At 34.4% G+C, this 17,688-nt stretch overlaps 1 protein-coding gene and 1 long non-coding RNA gene across 3 annotated transcripts; one reads left to right on the top strand and one right to left on the bottom strand.

Annotated features, from left to right (window-relative positions):
• Positions 1–1,324: 1,324 nt before the first annotated feature.
• LOC107896628 (uncharacterized) lies at positions 1,325–5,540 on the bottom strand. Of its 2 annotated transcripts, XR_005910276.1 has the most exons (4): positions 5,053–5,540; positions 4,627–4,914; positions 3,051–3,339; positions 1,325–1,937 (listed from the first exon to the last, which is right to left on the bottom strand). It is a non-coding gene; the product is annotated as an uncharacterized lncRNA (long non-coding RNA). The 2 variants fall into 2 exon arrangements; XR_001683795.2 differs by having other exon boundaries at positions 1,325–3,339; positions 5,053–5,522.
• Positions 5,541–13,092: 7,552 nt separating this feature from the next.
• On the top strand, positions 13,093–13,479 carry LOC107895501 (uncharacterized). The gene has a single exon (XM_016820768.1). It carries the CDS (start codon positions 13,093–13,095, stop codon positions 13,477–13,479), a length of 387 nt encoding a protein of 128 aa, XP_016676257.1.
• The last annotated feature ends 4,209 nt before the right edge of the window (positions 13,480–17,688 follow it).

Below are 17,688 nucleotides of genomic sequence, written 5' to 3'. Positions count from 1 at the left end.
GTAATTTTAATACCACTTTTGTGCTCATATCTTTGATTAGCATCTGATTAATCCTTTCAGAAAATTCAATGGAAGGGATTCCATTAATGAAAGATTTTTTTGATAACCCCTTCCATCAAATCTAAGTCTTCAACCGCATCAGCATCAAAAGGAGTCACCAATCTTCTTGAACCTGAGTTTGAATTTCTAACAACCATATCCTTCCAAGAGATTGTGTATGAAGTATTTCAATCTGCCGACGATGATTCCCTTTCAGACCTATCGGATTTATCCTTAAAACAAACTTTCTTAGTGATTAATCTTTACACTAAGAAATTTTCAAATCCAACACCTATGAGTATTCATATGTTGTATATATTTTAAACATTGAATTTACAAAAAAAAAAAACAGCTTCCATTAACCCAAAAATTAAAACCCAAAAAATCATTATCCTAGAAATTTATTTCATAACACTCATTTCATCTCTCTTTTACAAGAAGAAAAACCACATAAAATCATTAACACAAAAATTAAAATTCTACATGTTCATTTCTGTCATTTCATCTCTTAGTAAAAAAAAAATCGAGAACATTTAAAAACATAAGTAAACCTGAAAGAAAAGAAAAGAAAAATCTAAAATTAAAAAAAAAAAAAAAAACTCATTTCACTGAAAAGCTTTGAACTTTTCTATTCAAGTACCTTTGATTGAAATGGGATTGGCACCAAGTATACCACCAAAGTTTTGTGTGGAAATTGATGATGGGATTGATTCAAATCCCACCAAAGATCATAATATGCCACCAAAATTTGTGCGGGAATTGATGAATAGAAGTTCAAAACTTGAGATGGTTATAGAACAAACTTAGAAATTAGAACCATTTTCTTTTCTGCATTAATAATGTAAGATTAAAAAATCTAGAAATCCCAAAAATTTTCAAATTTCATCCCCTTCACCAATTAACATAAATAATAATAATAATAATAAAACCAATCACTCGAATATATCATTTGTCAAATCTTCCATGAGAGTCAAGTTTCCCCTTCTCCTTCAAGCTGTTTCTCGAATGGGTTTTCTTGACATGAAAAAACATTGCCGCAATAACAGCCCAAGTTTCAACAATATTGGCTCTGGCTAGATTCTACATCCTTACGTGGTTTTCATTTCAGAAATAAGAATAAATGAAAAAATAATTGATAGATGATGGTTTTGATCTGTGCGAGAATCTATATCGAATGCATATTAGAAATGAAGAGATAGCAAGGGATTTTTGAGGTTTTTGAAGGAGAAAAGGAAAGGATTTTATAGATGAAAACAAATTGGAAACTTTGAACAGCCAAAGCATGCAATAGAGAAGGATTTTTGATGTTTTATATCACAATAAAGAGCAGAAACTTTGAACAGCCAAACTTTAGTTTTGATTTACTAACGAAAATAAAAGAAAACAGGGCCTTGGGAAGGCAGTCAAAGGTCCCTACTAGACACGTGAGTGGGTGATGTGCCACGTCAGCACAAATCCTGTTGCCGTTAAGGTCAGAGACCAGTTTCGGAAACGGGAATAAAGTACAGGGACTTAATTGGATATTTTAAAAGTTTAGGGGCCACATACCCAAAGTACAGGGGCCATCACACTGTATGTGCTTCGGGATTGAAAAGTGCAATACCAAATTAGTAGGATCTACCTTCTTAAATTTTAACTACCTCAAAGCCAGAAGTAGCACCTAACTAGGCGGAGAATCACTGGGCTCTAAAGGACCAGCAAGCGAACTGAAGTAGTTGTCTCTGTCGCTGTATAAATTATGAGTCAGCCTAACTTTGGGCTTCAACTAAATTAGGATATTTTTAGGTAAGTGTAACCAAATAGTGGTGTCCATAGAATTGAAAGAAAAGGACCGGATTGGATGAAAAGAAATTGCTCTAAAATGCACCCCAACTTCTACTTCGGTACCTGATTTCCTGCTGAAAGAGCAAAGTCCAAGTCTCTCTCTCAAAATATAAATAAAATAAATATTACAAAATGGGTAAGAGGTCAAGAATATTATTCAACTGCTGTTGAAGAGCAGCAAAACAATTGTCAGTTTTGAGAACCAAACAAAGATAATATTCAATTGCCATTAACACGAAATGTGGTAGAAATAGAATAACAAGTTGGAAACTTCAGACACTAACGAGGCCATAATATAAAAGGCTTCATGCGAATTAAAAAAAAAAAAAAAAGAACCCAAGATAAAAGTGAAAAGCTAACCTTCAAAAGAAACTAAGCCTACCAATAGGGGAACAAAGAAAGTGATCCAAACTCTTATTGCTGTTAGAAATATGTATTTCATGAAAAACTTTTAAACTCTTCAAAATCAATATCTACCAAATGTGTTGTTTGCTTTTTCATTTTCCCCGCATTTGCAATTTCTTAGGATTAGTTTAGCAATGCTTTTTAAAAGTGATTTTAAAAAATGATGTGGAAAAGAGTTTAGAAGTATTTTTAAAAAACTCGGTTTAAAATTTGAGTGTTTAGTATTATTGTTAAAAAGTGCTTTTGAGAAATAAAATGTCTATTTTAGACATATATTATCAGGTAATAAATATGCATTTAAATAATACTCAAATTAGTTAGTATTATTATATTTTAGTAAAAATATATAAAAAAAACTTATTTTAACTTGTTGTTAATATTTTAATATCTGAAATATAAATTTTAAATATTTTTAAACAATAAATATTAATTATTTATAAAATTTAATTAGAATACATAAACTATATTTTAAATATTTAAATATAACCATTAAATTAGATATTAACATATTTGTATTATTTAAAAAAAATTATTTTTAATTAATAATTTTAACACATCTGTAATTAAGCATTAAGAAAAAAAAAAGAAAATGTTATGTTATTAGAGAGGTCAAAAAGTAATTATGCACCAAATATGTTTTTGATAGAGGAAAGCTAAAAATTTTAGTTTCACCCCTCTTTCTCAAAAATGTTTTTGAAAAGTAAAAAAATTTTACCTAAAAACAATTTATTTAGCATACCTTTTCAAAACAAAAGTGTATTTTTTTAAGTTAGGAAAAATACCTCATCTGTCGAGTTTGACATAAATGTATCTATATTGATCAAAACAAGACATCAAAGCAGTGAAGCCTCAGAACTTTACCCCATTTCCTCATTTGCAGGAACACCTTGCGATACAACTCCACCGCCTTCCCCTCTATCACTAGTCTATATTAATCAAAACAACTCCTCATATAAAAAGTGAGACTAACAAACAACATAGAAACAAGATACTATGCACCTTGGGCTTGCTGATAATTTCATCCACTTCTTCCCACCACCGCGGCTTCTGTGTCACCTTCAGTTGCTTCATCTGCAAAAACCGAGGAGTTCATATTAGGTTTCGACAGATAACTTTGATCAAACGCTTGGAGTCTAAAGCAGAAAAAAGTAATAAACAAATGAGGAAAAATCAGACGTCAAGTGAACTTTCTTCTGGATGGTTCTCACGCTTGTTGTGGGTGGAAATGCTGCTGCTTAATGGATGGTGAGCGAAGGAAGAAGACAATGAGGAAATGGGGGTAAAAGCAGGGAAGCCTTGAGAACTTTGTAATAGGTGTTGTGTAAAAGACTTTTGGTTGGATCTGAGAGGTAAGGTGTTTGCGGGAAAGAATAGTTATTTTCCCTTTGTTCTAGAGTTCTTAGTATGTTTTTACTTAGAACGGAACAATTCATACCAATGTTATCTGGAACATGAATCTGTCTGATTCAGGGAACGAAAACTAGATTGGAAATCGCTATCTGTTTGGAACGTAATTCGCTTGGGTAGTCTTCTTCGATTCCTTTAATAATAACGAAATATGAGTTTTTCAGTTCGTTTAATACTAACCAAATCGATTTTCTGGAACATAATAGGATATAATATAGATTTCAATTTAATTAGTAATATAAATATATATCATTTATAAATAAAATAATTATTCTTTATAGATTTAAATATACAATTTAATTAACTAAATATTTATAAAATGATTTATCTTCTAATAAAAGTTTAAATTAACAAAAAAATAAGATAATTCTTTTTTGTGAATTACAAGGACAAAATACTAATAGTAACATAACTACTGCGACCCTTTGACCATCAAGTTAAAATTATTTAAATAGAATAAAATCAATTGAAAAATAATAATTAATTGATGTGATATAATCACGAGAAAACCGGGACTTGCGTGAAACATGCACCATTAAAAAAGCTTAAAAATAACAAATTGAAATAGACAAATTTATTGTTAAAAATTGGCTTGACTAAAAAAAGTCTCTCTCTATTTTTTCCAGTGATGAGCGATTCTGAAATTTTGCCCGGTGATCGGGTTAGGGCTGAAAATGATACCAATGAGGATCGTAATACCAAAAAAGTTAGGTTTAAGGATGTGGGAAAGGATTCCACGGAAAAGCATGATGGTAGATATACCTCCAGTGAGTGGTGTTTCTTGGAAGGATAAACTTTTCGGAAGGAGAGGCCCGGGACCTTTAGATAGTGCTAATGATATGGATCTTGAAATCGAAGATGGTGACATTATTCGATCCACAATCAATGGTATCCCTGCTATTGATCTCTCGAAACGGCTAAAAAAATCATGGTTAAAGACATGGAAACTACCGTTGTTGTCAAGCTGTTGGGATGCAACATAGGGTATGGAGTCTTGCACAATCGGATCTACAGCCTTTTGATACCCTCTCAACCCTTTCATCTAATGGATGTGGAAAATGGTTACTATCTAGTCCAATTCCAAACTAGAGATGATTATGATATGGCTCTGACCCAAGGCCCTTGGATAGTGTTTAGGCACTATCTCACGGTCCAGCCATGGACGGTTGATTTTGACCCTCAAGACCTTTTCCAAGTGCGGTTATGGCTTGGATCTGCTTTCTGGGCCTGCTAGGATTTCTGTACAAAAAAAAAAGTGTTAGAGGAGATCAGAAGCTTGGTGGGCACAGTGGCAAAACTGGACATAAAAACAGGCAGTGGAGCGAGAGGGCAGTTCGCTAGAATGGAGGTGTTTGTAGACCTAGAGAAACTGCTTACCTCGCAAGTGTTGATCAACGGCAGAGTGCATTGAGTGTAGTCTGAAGCCTTACCCACGGTATTTTTTTTTTGCGGTAAATATGGCCATCTAAAAAATGATTGTTCTTCCTCTTTGACAGATCGTAGTACTCACGGTGGAGAAGACGATTCGACCAACGTGATAAACAATGAATCAATGTCGGTGGTGATGGGAGATACCTTCGGCCCATGGATGGTAGTTAAGCACAAATCTAGGCGCAACCAAACTAGAAAACAAAATCAGCATGCGAGATCTTCGGAGGAAAATCCGGTCGGAACCAGATTTGTGACGTTATCTTCTCTGGAAGAATAACCGGCAGGATTGTTGGCTGATAATTTGGACTTGAAAGGAAGTAGGTTTAAGCAGGGAGAGTTCATTAGGAAAATTAAAAATAAGAAGTCGAATTTGAACAATTGGTGGAAGGGAATAAGGATAAAAAAAGTGGTAGGCCAAGGTAATATTGAAGGGCCTGTTGAACGGTCAAGTGGGTTGTTGGGGAACAAAATTAGGCAGGGATCTACAAATTTGAATTCAAGGCATGTGCGGGACAACCCACCTTTAAGGGGAAATTTAAGACCTAGAAGCCCAATGCCCGTATACAACATAATAGAGTTTGGTAGAATTTGGGGAAAAGGAGCAGACGGTATTAGTGGGCCCAATTTCAAGAAATCAAGGAAAACATCCCTCATTGCATTTCAATGCACCTTTGAAGGATCACTGGAATCGGTGGTGGATTTAAATATTAATTTTTTGGATTCCAAACGACACTTAGCAGTAATTTTCAAAGAGAATTCGGAGCCTAATTCGAATCCAAAACAGGCAAAGGAAGGACTAGTGGCTTGTGAACAATATACCAGCGATAAATTTTTCTAAGCAGATAAAACAACTATTGGTTAAGGATATGGAAACTACAGTAGTTGTGAAATTACTGGGAAGGAATTTGGCTTACAACATCTTTCAAAACAGAATTTTTAACCTATGAAAACCATCTTTTCTGTTTCATCCTATGGATGTTGAAAACAACTACTTCCTGGTTAAATTTCAAGGCAGGGAAGAATACGAAAGGGTTCTTTCTCAGGGACCATGGGTGGTTTTCGGCATATACCTCACAGTTCAGCCATAGACACCGAAATTTAATCTTGATCAACTGTTTCCTAGTACTGTTTTGGCTTGGATCCAACTGCCCAGTCTACCAGGAGTCCTTTATAAATGGCGAATATTGAAGGAAATAGGAGGCCTAGTGGGCAAAGTTATGAAGTTTGACTTCAAGGCAGATAGTGGATCGAGGGGACAATTCGCCCGAATGGCGATTTTTGAATGGCGATTTTTGTAACTTGGACATACCCCTAATCTCTAAAATCCTAGTGAATGCTAAGTTTCAGAGAATTGAATATAAATTTTTACATGCAGTTTGTTCCTTGTGTGGCAAGTATGGACATGTGCGTGATCTCTGCCCTTCCGACGAATCTGAGAAGTGCCGCGACAAGGATAAAGAAGGCATTAAAGTGGTCATACCAGAGAAGGTAAAGTCAATGGCAGCACTAGACCCCTTCGGACCAAGGATGTTTGTCGAAAGAAAATCACGACGTAATCAAAGCTCCAACGGTAATTTGACTACGAAATCTCATGGAAAAAATGAAGGAGGATCACGATTTACTGTCCTATCTTCAGTACAAGCTGAAAATTCTGAAATTAGGGATATGGTAGAAAATATTTCGAGGGTTAATTTTAAAAAGGGAGAATTTTTAAGGAATAAAAATTGGGTTAGCAGCAGGGATAATTCCCATTTTCATGGGTCGACAACTTCAGGGCCTACTCCTTAAAAAATTGTGGGCCAAGTCACGGTTGGAAAATCTAGAGGGAATTGCGGGTCTTTGGAAGCTGATATTGGGTTAGCCACTTGTTTAAATACTGGATCAAAAATTGGACTAGATCCAAAATCGAATGGAAATAGAATTGTTTTTGAAAATAATGAAAACGTGGTGGAGGATCCTAATTTTCCTAATTTTAATAATGCCCGGGCCTAGGTTATTAAGAAGCCTTAGCGCTTAAGGTTGCTAATGGGACATTGACAGGTCCACTTCAACATACTAAAACAGGAAATGGTCCAATCTATTTGTATTTAGGGAAACGAGCCTTTTAAGCTGCGAACTCTAGACTTGAAATTGCTGGGCGGATCCATCTTACGCCAACCCAAGTCAACCACATCCAGGTTCGTTCCACTTCTGATTTTAATTCTGAAAATATTTCTACTTTTTCTCCTGCAGATGCAGATGTGTCAGGACTAGAACAAACCATGCAGGCCAAGGATTTTGATGGAATTAAAGCGCACTTTAATCCAGTATTTGAAAGTCTTATGGGAGTTGGAGTTCAATTGACCAATGACATTTTAGATCCTTCTAGTCACTCTATTGTAGGATGAAACACTAAAGCCGTGGAAGCGGGAGACTCAGGGAATATAGACAGAAAAAATAGTAGTAAGGTTGGATCTGGTCGGGGAAGCCAGAAATTAAATAATTCTTTAAGGGGACGCGAAAGCTATTTCAAATCTACTGGGAATTCTCGTATACCTCTAGTTGAATCTATAAAGGCGAAGGTGAATCTTATTTCGTCCCAAATGGTGAACGAAACAGGAAATGAAGTGCAAGAAGAGGCAGCTTCCAAATTAGATGGCGTTGCTGATTCTAGACAATAATGGTATGACCCTAATTTTCTTTTTATTTCCTATGAATTTCTCAAATTTTTTTTGGAACTGTCAGGATTGTGCTAGTGCCAGATTTCCTCGTGTTTTCTAATAATATAATATAGAATACAAGCCAGACATCATTAGTTTGCTTAACCCCAGAGTAAGTGGGACTAAAGCATGTAAAATTATTGCACAGTTGGGTTTCCAGTTCTCTCATCGCGTGGAGACAATAGGAGGCTCTGGAGGTATTTGGATTGGTTGGAAGAATTCAGCGTTGGTTGAGGTAGTTCGCAATCACCCTCATTTTATTCTAACTCGGGTTTGGTCTGTTTCTTCATCAGTGCCGATTTTGTTTCTTTCGTGTATGGAAGCCCAAATCGTCAAAAGCATAAGGACCTATGGAAGGATATAAGTTTAGCAATTCCTGAGGAGAATATTCCATGGATGGCTATCAGTGATGATAAACGATGAGAAGGATGAATGCAAAAGCAGATCGTAAAGTTTGTCAAAGTCGCGGATTTGACTTATGGCTCTAGACGTTCGGAAAGAAACTTGAATTTTGACACAACCTGAAATGAAATTGAATACAAGTCAGATAAAACAATTAAAATAAATAACTAAAATAAAATAATAAATCAAAGATTACAATAATAAGGAAGCGAATAAAGAAGATAAATGGAAAGATAGAACGTGGTGTGCAGAAGTCCTAAGAAGCCTTGGAAACATGAAGAATCCACAAACCCTTTCAAGCGTCTCTAATTTAATCTAAACAATAAGTAGTTTTAAACTAAACTTTCTTGTTAACATAAAACTCCTAAATAACTTAAAATACTTAATAATTATAAAAAAATTTGGAATAAAATAATAATAAACATAATAAGAGATGATAAACATAATATTGGGCTCATATATAATAAAAATTAAGCCTAAAATCCAAACCCAATATGATTTAAACTCGAATTAAAAGCCCGAAAGTCGTAATTCCCGTCATAATCATGTTCAAAAATTCTACTCGTCCAGTCTTCACTAAAACAGTCATAACTTGATCTCCCAAACTCAAAATCGAGTGATTTAAAATGCGTTTCGAAGCTAAGAGATAGGTATTCAAACGCCATGAGGACATATCAACCCAGAAACACCAAGATCCTATCCAAAAAGTCGTTGCAAGTCTGCTGATTTTCCAAGCCTGAAAATTGGCAGTTTTGGTGATTGGAATTTAATAAATTTCACCCTATCCATGCATATATCATTCTCTCTTTCCTCAAAAAGATTCGTTCTCAAATCTTATCTTTGATCGAATCCTGATTTGATTTGCTTAACCTTTGACATTGTTGTTGGACCTTGAGGTAGTGTGAGTCCATCACATTCATGGGTTTGAAATTATGCCTTGGAACTCGCATCATTCCCTCATTCCTCAAGAAGATTTGTCCCCAAATCTTTAGCTACACAGTAAGAAAATGGATTAGAATAAATAACAATAAAATGAATAAAATACTTACCTAAGCTTTCTTGTGTGCCAAAACTATCTCCAGAACCAAATATATGATTTTTGATATCCCAAATCAGCATGGATCAAATATCTCTCCTTCAAAAACAAACCATCAACACTAGACAAAGAAATATTAGGCACATGAGTGTTCAAGTAAAAAATAACTTGTAACTTTCTTTGAATATGCATGGTCATCCATAAGAATTTCCAACGATGAGTTAAGAATTTCAAATAATTATAAAAATCAAGTAGTTTGATATTATTATGTAAAAATTCATATTTAGAGTTTAAGATAGAAAATTTTGTTGCAAGATCAAATGCATGAGGTTCTTTAATAAACCTGTCGAATGCAACAAAAGTAAACTTTAAATACCTAGATAAACTTATAAAATCAATTGAACTTTCAGGCCATTGTTTATGGAAACTTGACCAATGAGAAAGCATGTTGGAAGGAAAAACAAAATCAGTAACATTCTTATCAAAAACATTCAATGTATGCCTACATATTTCAATTTCTGATGTATCATTACTTTTCTTACCTTCTAGTACTTGTGGAGAATTATCGATGTTCAACTTACCTCTTTCTCACAAGTAAAATCGTTTATCGATGGTAGAGTAATATAATTGAAAGTTCGTCAATAGATCCTTGAAGTCCTGTAATGAAGAAACACCACTAAACAAATTCGAGTTAGGGTTAGTTAAAATAGAATCACTCCTCACTTTTGTATAGGTATTTTCTTACTTTTTATTTTCTTTTTCCACTTGAGAACTCTCCAATTTTAACTTAAATGGATTTTCACTCATCCAATTTGGACCATCAAGTAGACTTTTATCACTCAAGGTCTCTTTTCTCTCTGTCTTTTCACATGATTCTTTCTGACTTCCCATATCTTCCTCACTTCCCATATCCCCCTCACAAGTATTATGAATATTTAATTCAGTACAATATATCTCAATAGGAGAACATGATGTTTCTATTTCATCCAGCTCTATAGATTCAAGGAAAAAATTCTCATTATCATTTTTTTCGGTTCTCAAACTTTGCTATCTTCTTTGATCAACAAAAGTCTCGTGTTGGCACAATCATGACTACAGTTTCCACGCCCTTTACACGTAAAACATTTAATGTCACGAGTTCTTTTTTATTTTGGTGAAAAATTAGTAAAAATAAGTTGCTTGAAAGATGTAGAAAAAAATATTTTGTAGGAATTCCACTTTTCCACTCAAAAGGTTTACTCTCAGCATGTTTTGGCAGCAACTTATTAATAGCATAAGAAGGTTTCAAATTTTTGAAAGTAGAATTAGAACTTATACCTCGATAATAGTTTGATGCGCCAAAGGGACGAGATTGATGTTGCTAAAATTGTTGCTCAATCTCAATTGCCTTGTGTACCATCTCCTCAAGATCAATATAGGTTTGAAGATTAAGAGCATTGGCTATCGAAACGTTCAAGCCATCTACAAATCGTGCCATGGTAGTTTCTTCATCCTCTCGTATATTTTCTATTTGCATAAGCATCTCCATCTCCTTAAAGTACTTATCAACAGATCGATTACCTTGAACAAGGCATTGAAGTCTCGTTGAGACCTCTTTATAGTAATGAGAAGGAACGTAACGCTTTCGCATCACTTGCTTCAACTCGTCTCATGTTTCAATTACCTTTTCGCGGTTTATTTGACGATCAATTCCAAATTGAATCCACCAACTCAATGCATAATCTGAAAATCCAAGGGTCACCAATTGGACTTTTTCCTCTTCCCGGCATTTATAGTAACAAAACATAAGTTCAATTTTTGATTCTCACTCACAATATACTTCGAGATCATACTTCCCTCGAAATGGTGGAATGTTGAACTTTGGTTTGGCTAAAAAAGTTGTCTACACTCATTATTAACCAAAGTCTCATCATTTGCATGAGAGACACGTTGAGCATTATTTGCACGAAGATGAGGCTGATCAATCGTATCTCCCCAATTACGATCCCGACGCTCAATTTTTGTGCTTAGACGCTCTAATTTTTTATTGATCGTGTCTAGAATAGTGTCACATTGCTAATCTCGAGCATTTCGAACCTCTTGATCCTTTCTCAACTTCCCAATCATAGTATTGTGCATTATTATGAAAGTCTGAAAAGAACACAACACTCAAGAAAAGAAAAATTAAGCAAACCTTACTGTTATGCACTCAAAAATAAAAATCAAATTCTCAATGAGGTAAAAATTAATCTTGTGAGCCTTTTCAAAAGTGTCGATATCAATCAATCAGAATGTATTAGAATCAAACTAACAAAGCAAACCTAAGAGCATTATGAGTCCAAAATCGACTAGACATCAAAGAATTTTGTTGCATAGAGGAAGGAATGTGCAACGTGCTTTAACCTACTAAGACAAGAAACAATAACATGTTAGAATGCATAAAGGAACAATAAAAAGCAAAAAAAATGAAAACCTAAGGCTAAGAGTCAATGAAAATTGCTGGAACTCGAAAACCTAAAAAATTGCAAAGCAACTTGACAAACTTCGTTCGAGGCGTTCTTGATTTTCAAAAATCACGAAATTCTAACTGGAGCCTCCTCAAATAATGTAGATCTGATCTGAAAAGTTTCGGCACAAAATTCAACCCACATAATATTTTTTTTCTTTTTTTCGTATTTTCTTTTTTTGTACTTTATTTATCATTTTTTTTGTGAGAAATATTTTTTATACTCTAAAATAGTGCCAAGAAATAGTATGTAAAATTTCAAATTATTTAAAAAATATTTACCCATTGAAAATTTTTTTTTTTTGAAAACTGATGGAGGAAAAAAAATTATTTTGAGGCTGTTTGCTAGAAATTAGTTTATGAAAACAAAAAGAACACAAAAAACGCCCAAATCTGATATCAAATGCTAAAGGATGAGAAGGATGACCGCGAAAGCGGATCGTACAGTTTGTCAAAGTCGCAGATTTGACTTATGGCTCTAGACATTCGGAAAAAAAAACTTAGATTTCGACACAACCTGAAATGAAATTGAATCCAAGTCAGATAAAACAATTAAAATAATAAATCAAAGATTACAATAATAAGGAAGCGAATAAAGAAGATAAATGGAAAGATAGAACGTGGTGTGTAGAAGTCCTAAGAAGCCTTGGAAACATGAAGAATCCACAACCCCCCTTCAAGCGACTATACTTTAATCTAAACAATAAGTAGTTTTAAACTAAACTTTCTTGTTAACATAAAACTCCTAAATAACTTAAAATACTTAATAATTATAAAAAATTAGGAATAAAATGATAATAAAATAATAAGAGATGATAAATATAATATTGGGCTTATATATAATAAAAATTAAGCTTAAAATCCAAACCCAATATGATTTAAACTCGAATTAAAAGCCCGAAACTCATAATTCCCATCATAATCACGTTCAGAAATGCTGCTCACGCAATCTTCACTAAGATGGTCATAACTTGAGTTCCTGAACTAAAAATTGAGTGATTTAAAATATGTTTCGAAGCTAAGAGATAGATCTTCAAATGCCATGCGGACATATCAACCCAGAAATGCCAGAATCCTATCCAAAAAGTCATTGTAAGTCTACTAATTTTCCAAGCCTAAAAATTGGCAATTTTGGTGATTGGAATTTAATAAATTTCACCCCATCCGTGTATGTATCATTTTCCCTTTCCTCAAAAAGATTCGTCCTCAAATATTATCTTTGATCGAATCCTGATTTGATTTGCTTAACCTTTGACATTGTTGTTGGGCCTTGAGGTAGTGTGAGTCCACATTCATGTGCTTAAAATTGTGTCTTGAGACTCGCATCAAGTGATTTCAATGCAATCTTGTCACCTATTGAGAAAATGGGTAGTCTTTCTCTTGGTAGGAGATGTTTCCAATTTGGTGATTTTGTGGATATGGCCAAGCTAGATGATTTGGGATTTAAGGGTCCCCCCTTTACATGGCACAGAGGTAGGCACTTCGAGAGATTGGATCGTGCACTGAGGAATGAAACATGGATCAAATATTTTCTGAACAGCTTGATTACCCATCTTCCCAAGATTAACTCTGTCCATAAACCTTTACTTTTCAGCCTTAATACGGAGATTTCCTTGCCTAGAGGAAGGCCATTTAGGTTTTTTGCTGGATGGGTCGAACACCCTGAGCTTGGGGATTTTGTGAATGATAAATGGCGTTTTAGTGGGACTATGTCAAAAGCTTTAGCAAAATTTACCGAGTGTTTAAAGTAGTAAAATAAATCAGTTTATGGACATATCACCACTTGTAAGAGGAAGTTGTTACACCAATTGACGGATATTCAACAACGAATGGATTTTTTTTTTGTTCAAATTGGTTAGCTCAATTAGAAATGAGGGTCAGATAAGAATTGGAGGATGTGCTATATCATGAATAAATCCTTTGGAAACAAAAGGCAAGATGTGGCTGGTTAATCATGGGAGATCACAACACTAAGTTTTTTCATGCTCACACCTTACAACTAGGACTGTAAATGAACCGATCTTGAACGAACAAACCTCTATTCATGTCCATTTGTTTATTTTTAAGCTTGTTCGTGTTCAGTTTGTGTTCATTAAGAATTTCAAATTTTTTGTTCATGTTCGTTTATTTAAAATTATATGTGTTTATTTTCGTTTATTTAATGTTCACAAACATTTTCATTTAACTTAATTGAATATGTTCGTGAACATTAAACGAACATGTTCATGAACATATAATTGAACATGTTCACAAACAATGTTAATGAATAATAATAAAACAAATAATAAATACATACACACAAATATTATTTTAATATTTCTATAAGAAAATATCATTAATAAATAAACAAGTTAATAAACGAGCTTGTTCGTGAACATAAACGAATCGAACATACCTCTATTCGTGTTCGTTCATTTATTAAACGAACATAAAAATTTTGTTCATACTCGTTTATTTAACTTAGTAAACGAACGTTATATGAACGGTTCATGAATAGTTCATCGAATGCTCTATTCATTTACACCCCTACTTACAACGGAGGAAAAAATAATCGCATAACCACTATTTTTAATTCCTCTAGTGAATGTTTTTTTACCTAGAGGCCATTGAATCGGAGGCGACAGAGTTCTATTGGAAATTATATGAGGAGAATCATGGGTCCTTGGGGAACTTGCCTCCAAATAGATTCCCTCAACTTGATCCTTGTGATATTAATTTTTTGGGAAAATTGGTCACGGATGATGAGATTAAGACTGCACTATTTGAAATGGCACCTCTCAAAGCTCCAAGTAGTGATGGCTTTCACACTGTTTTCTTTCAGAAGCTGTGGGCTACTGTTGGGACAACTATTTGTGAATGGGTTTAAAAAGTCTTTAATGGAGGTTTTATTGATGCTAAGTTGAATAATACACTGATCGTTCTCATTCCCAAAGTTTAGAGTCCAAAGGAGTTTACTCAGTTTTGGCCCATAAGTCTTTGCTCAATTCTTTACAAATTGGTGATGAAGGTAATAGCTAATCATTTTAAGCTCATCTTTCTGAAAATTATTGCACAAAAACAGGCAGGATTTATTACAGGCATAAATATTACCTATAATATAGTAAATGCACAATAAGTTATTCATTCCATGAAAGTTAATAATAAAAGGAAGTGGATGGCGATCAAAATTGATTTGGAAAAAGCCTATGACCGAGTGAAATAAGACTTCATCGATGCTTCACTTCAGGTGGCAGGTATCCCAAATTACCTTAGAAATGTTATTGTATCTATTATTTCTAATTCTACCATATAGGTTCTGTGGAATGGAGTGTAACACCCCTAACTCGTATACGACGCCGAAACAGGGTTACAGAGCATTATCGGACTTACAACTCAAACAATTATACATTTCATATTCATTTCTCATTCCAAACAAAAGCCATTCAAATTCATTCATATAGTCCCTAATACGAGCCCTCGAGGCCCTAAATAGTCATTAAAAGTGGTTTGGGACTAAACCAAGTACTAAAGGAATTTTTAGAAAAACATGGAAAAATTTCAAAGTGCAGAGGACACACGTTTGTGTCTCAGGCCGTATGGGCATTTAAAATGGGGACACACGGCCGTGTCCCAGCCCATGTCCTACCCCGTGTAACTCACTAACTTGGGTCACACAGCCAGACCACACGCCCGGGTGCCAGGCCATGTACCCTTCGAAATAGCCTCACACACCCGTGTGCCAAGCCGTGTGAAAACTAGAGGGTATACTAACTTCTGCCACACGACCAAGCCACACGCTCGTGTGCTAAGCCGTGTGAAGCTACTGACTTGATTTCTATGGAAGTATCAGGGGACACACGGCCATGTCACCTGGTCATGTGTCACACACAGTTGAGACACACGCCCGTATCTCTGCCCGTGTAGACAAAAATAGGCTCTTTTCCAAGCCATATATCTCACCGAATGTGGTACCAACCTAAGCTCAACAATGCACATACAACCATGGCATAAATAAGCATTCAAGTCCAACCAATATCAAGTTTATAACATGTACATTCACACCATAACATGATATCCATAAACACATTCATTTGACCACTTTAAACATACCAAACATATTTTAAAGGTTACCTAAATGGTCAATTACATATATGAGATACTGTGCCTAAAACTTAGCATACATAATCATCTCCATTTCAACTAAATAATACCAAACACAATTTCCCAAGCAACGCATTTATATAGCAACCATACACCACATATCAAAGGGTCATTTGAACATATATACATATCAAAATATGTGACCAACTTACAAGCCATCTTAAATGGCCAAAACACAACAAGACATATAGGCCACATTAGCCAAAACACCTATACATGTCATTTAACCAAAATATACAAAGTCCAAAATACTAAAATGAGAGTTTGATAGTATGACGTGATCTCCAAGAACTTCCAAACCGAGCGAGCATCCGAATCACTATAAAACACATAAATTAAAACAGAGTAAGCAATTAAGCTTAGTAAGTTCGTATGACTAATAAATACAACTTACCATTCATCCACAATTTAGATAAGCATAATTAAAACATAGGTAAATTTCAATTGGCCCAAAGCCTAACACATAATCACAATCATGTTAGTCATGTATGAATACATCAACTATGAATTACTTTCGGTACTTCACACGAATACTTGTACTGGTATGTATCAACTCTTATAACCTCGTATCATCATTTGTGCTCATTGAACCATTTGGAATACTATCAGATACTCGGGTATCTCGCACACGAAGTGCCAATACATGGTTAAAACCACCTCTATCTCATATCTCATATAGATTCTCACTCTCGAGCTATCACTAGGTCTGCTCACACAAGCTGTCAGTCAAGACGTAGCTACACGGTGCTACTCACACAAGCTGTAAAGTAACCACAACACAAGCCGAAAACTCAGCCACTGGTAGGAAGTACGAGACCAGCACCCAAAACACGGTAACCCCTAATGACATGTCATTTGTATCCTATCTATTTCTAAGGTTCAACCGGGATATCTACGTCATTGATACTTCGTCGAGCATTTTCGTGGAGTTGTATCTTCACAATTATAATAAGAAAGCATTTAAAACACATATAATTTAGTGCTTATTAACATACAAAGTTACCACGAATTAATACAGAGAAAATCGATCGATTAGTCCACTACTTTGTCTTTTCCTTGATTTAACTCCGAAGGTTGCTTTTCTTGATCTATATAATCAAATTTAACTAATTTAATTCTTAATCTATTCAATTCAATCCAAAATTTATGTTATGGCAAAATTACCATTTTCCCCTAAATATTTGACTTCTTTACAATTTAGTCTCAAGGCTCGTCAAATGAAATTCATGCAATTTCACTACACCTAAGCCTAGCCAAATTTTATATGTGCTTATAGTAGCCCATATATTCCACAAATTTACACATTTAACACATAATTATCATATTTCTCAATTAAACCCCTAATTAACAATTTCATCAAAACTCACTTAACAAAAGTTGTTTATTTAACAACAAGGGTTCATTTTCTTCTATTAAACTTCAAGAACAACTAAAATACTCATGGAAAAACCCTAAACTTTCAATCACTATGACTGTGTAACTCATTATGACCGTGTGAAAAATCTTGCACTTAAAATTAATAAGGCACATGGCCTTGTGTCACACACGGCTGTGTGGATAAGCCCAGGTCATATGCACCTTAAAAAGCTTAAAAAACAATACATACTTTCATCTAAAACTTACGTACCAAGCCAAATCAAAATCACACTTTAAAAACACATTTAAATAAGCCTAAAATATGCCAAAACAGTAAACCTAAGTACCTAATCAATGTGTCTTCATTGACACCACAATTCAATTATCAACCTCAATTTACATGACACATCAACTAATTTGCAGTCAAATTTATAAGCTCATATATAAAAATCATACCAAACTTA

The sequence above is a fragment of the Gossypium hirsutum genome, chromosome D02 (assembly GCF_007990345.1).
Source record: "Gossypium hirsutum isolate 1008001.06 chromosome D02, Gossypium_hirsutum_v2.1, whole genome shotgun sequence".
Lineage (NCBI taxonomy): Eukaryota > Viridiplantae > Streptophyta > Magnoliopsida > Malvales > Malvaceae > Gossypium > Gossypium hirsutum.
The sequence above is the reverse complement of the archived record's forward strand: the minus strand, read 5'-3'. Positions and strand labels throughout refer to the sequence as shown.

Bases quoted from the DNA above. Each gene is read 5' to 3' on its own strand.
- LOC107895501 (XM_016820768.1), top strand. From the start codon at position 13,093: ATGGGTAGTCTTTCTCTTGGTAGGAGATGTTTCCAATTTGGTGATTTT.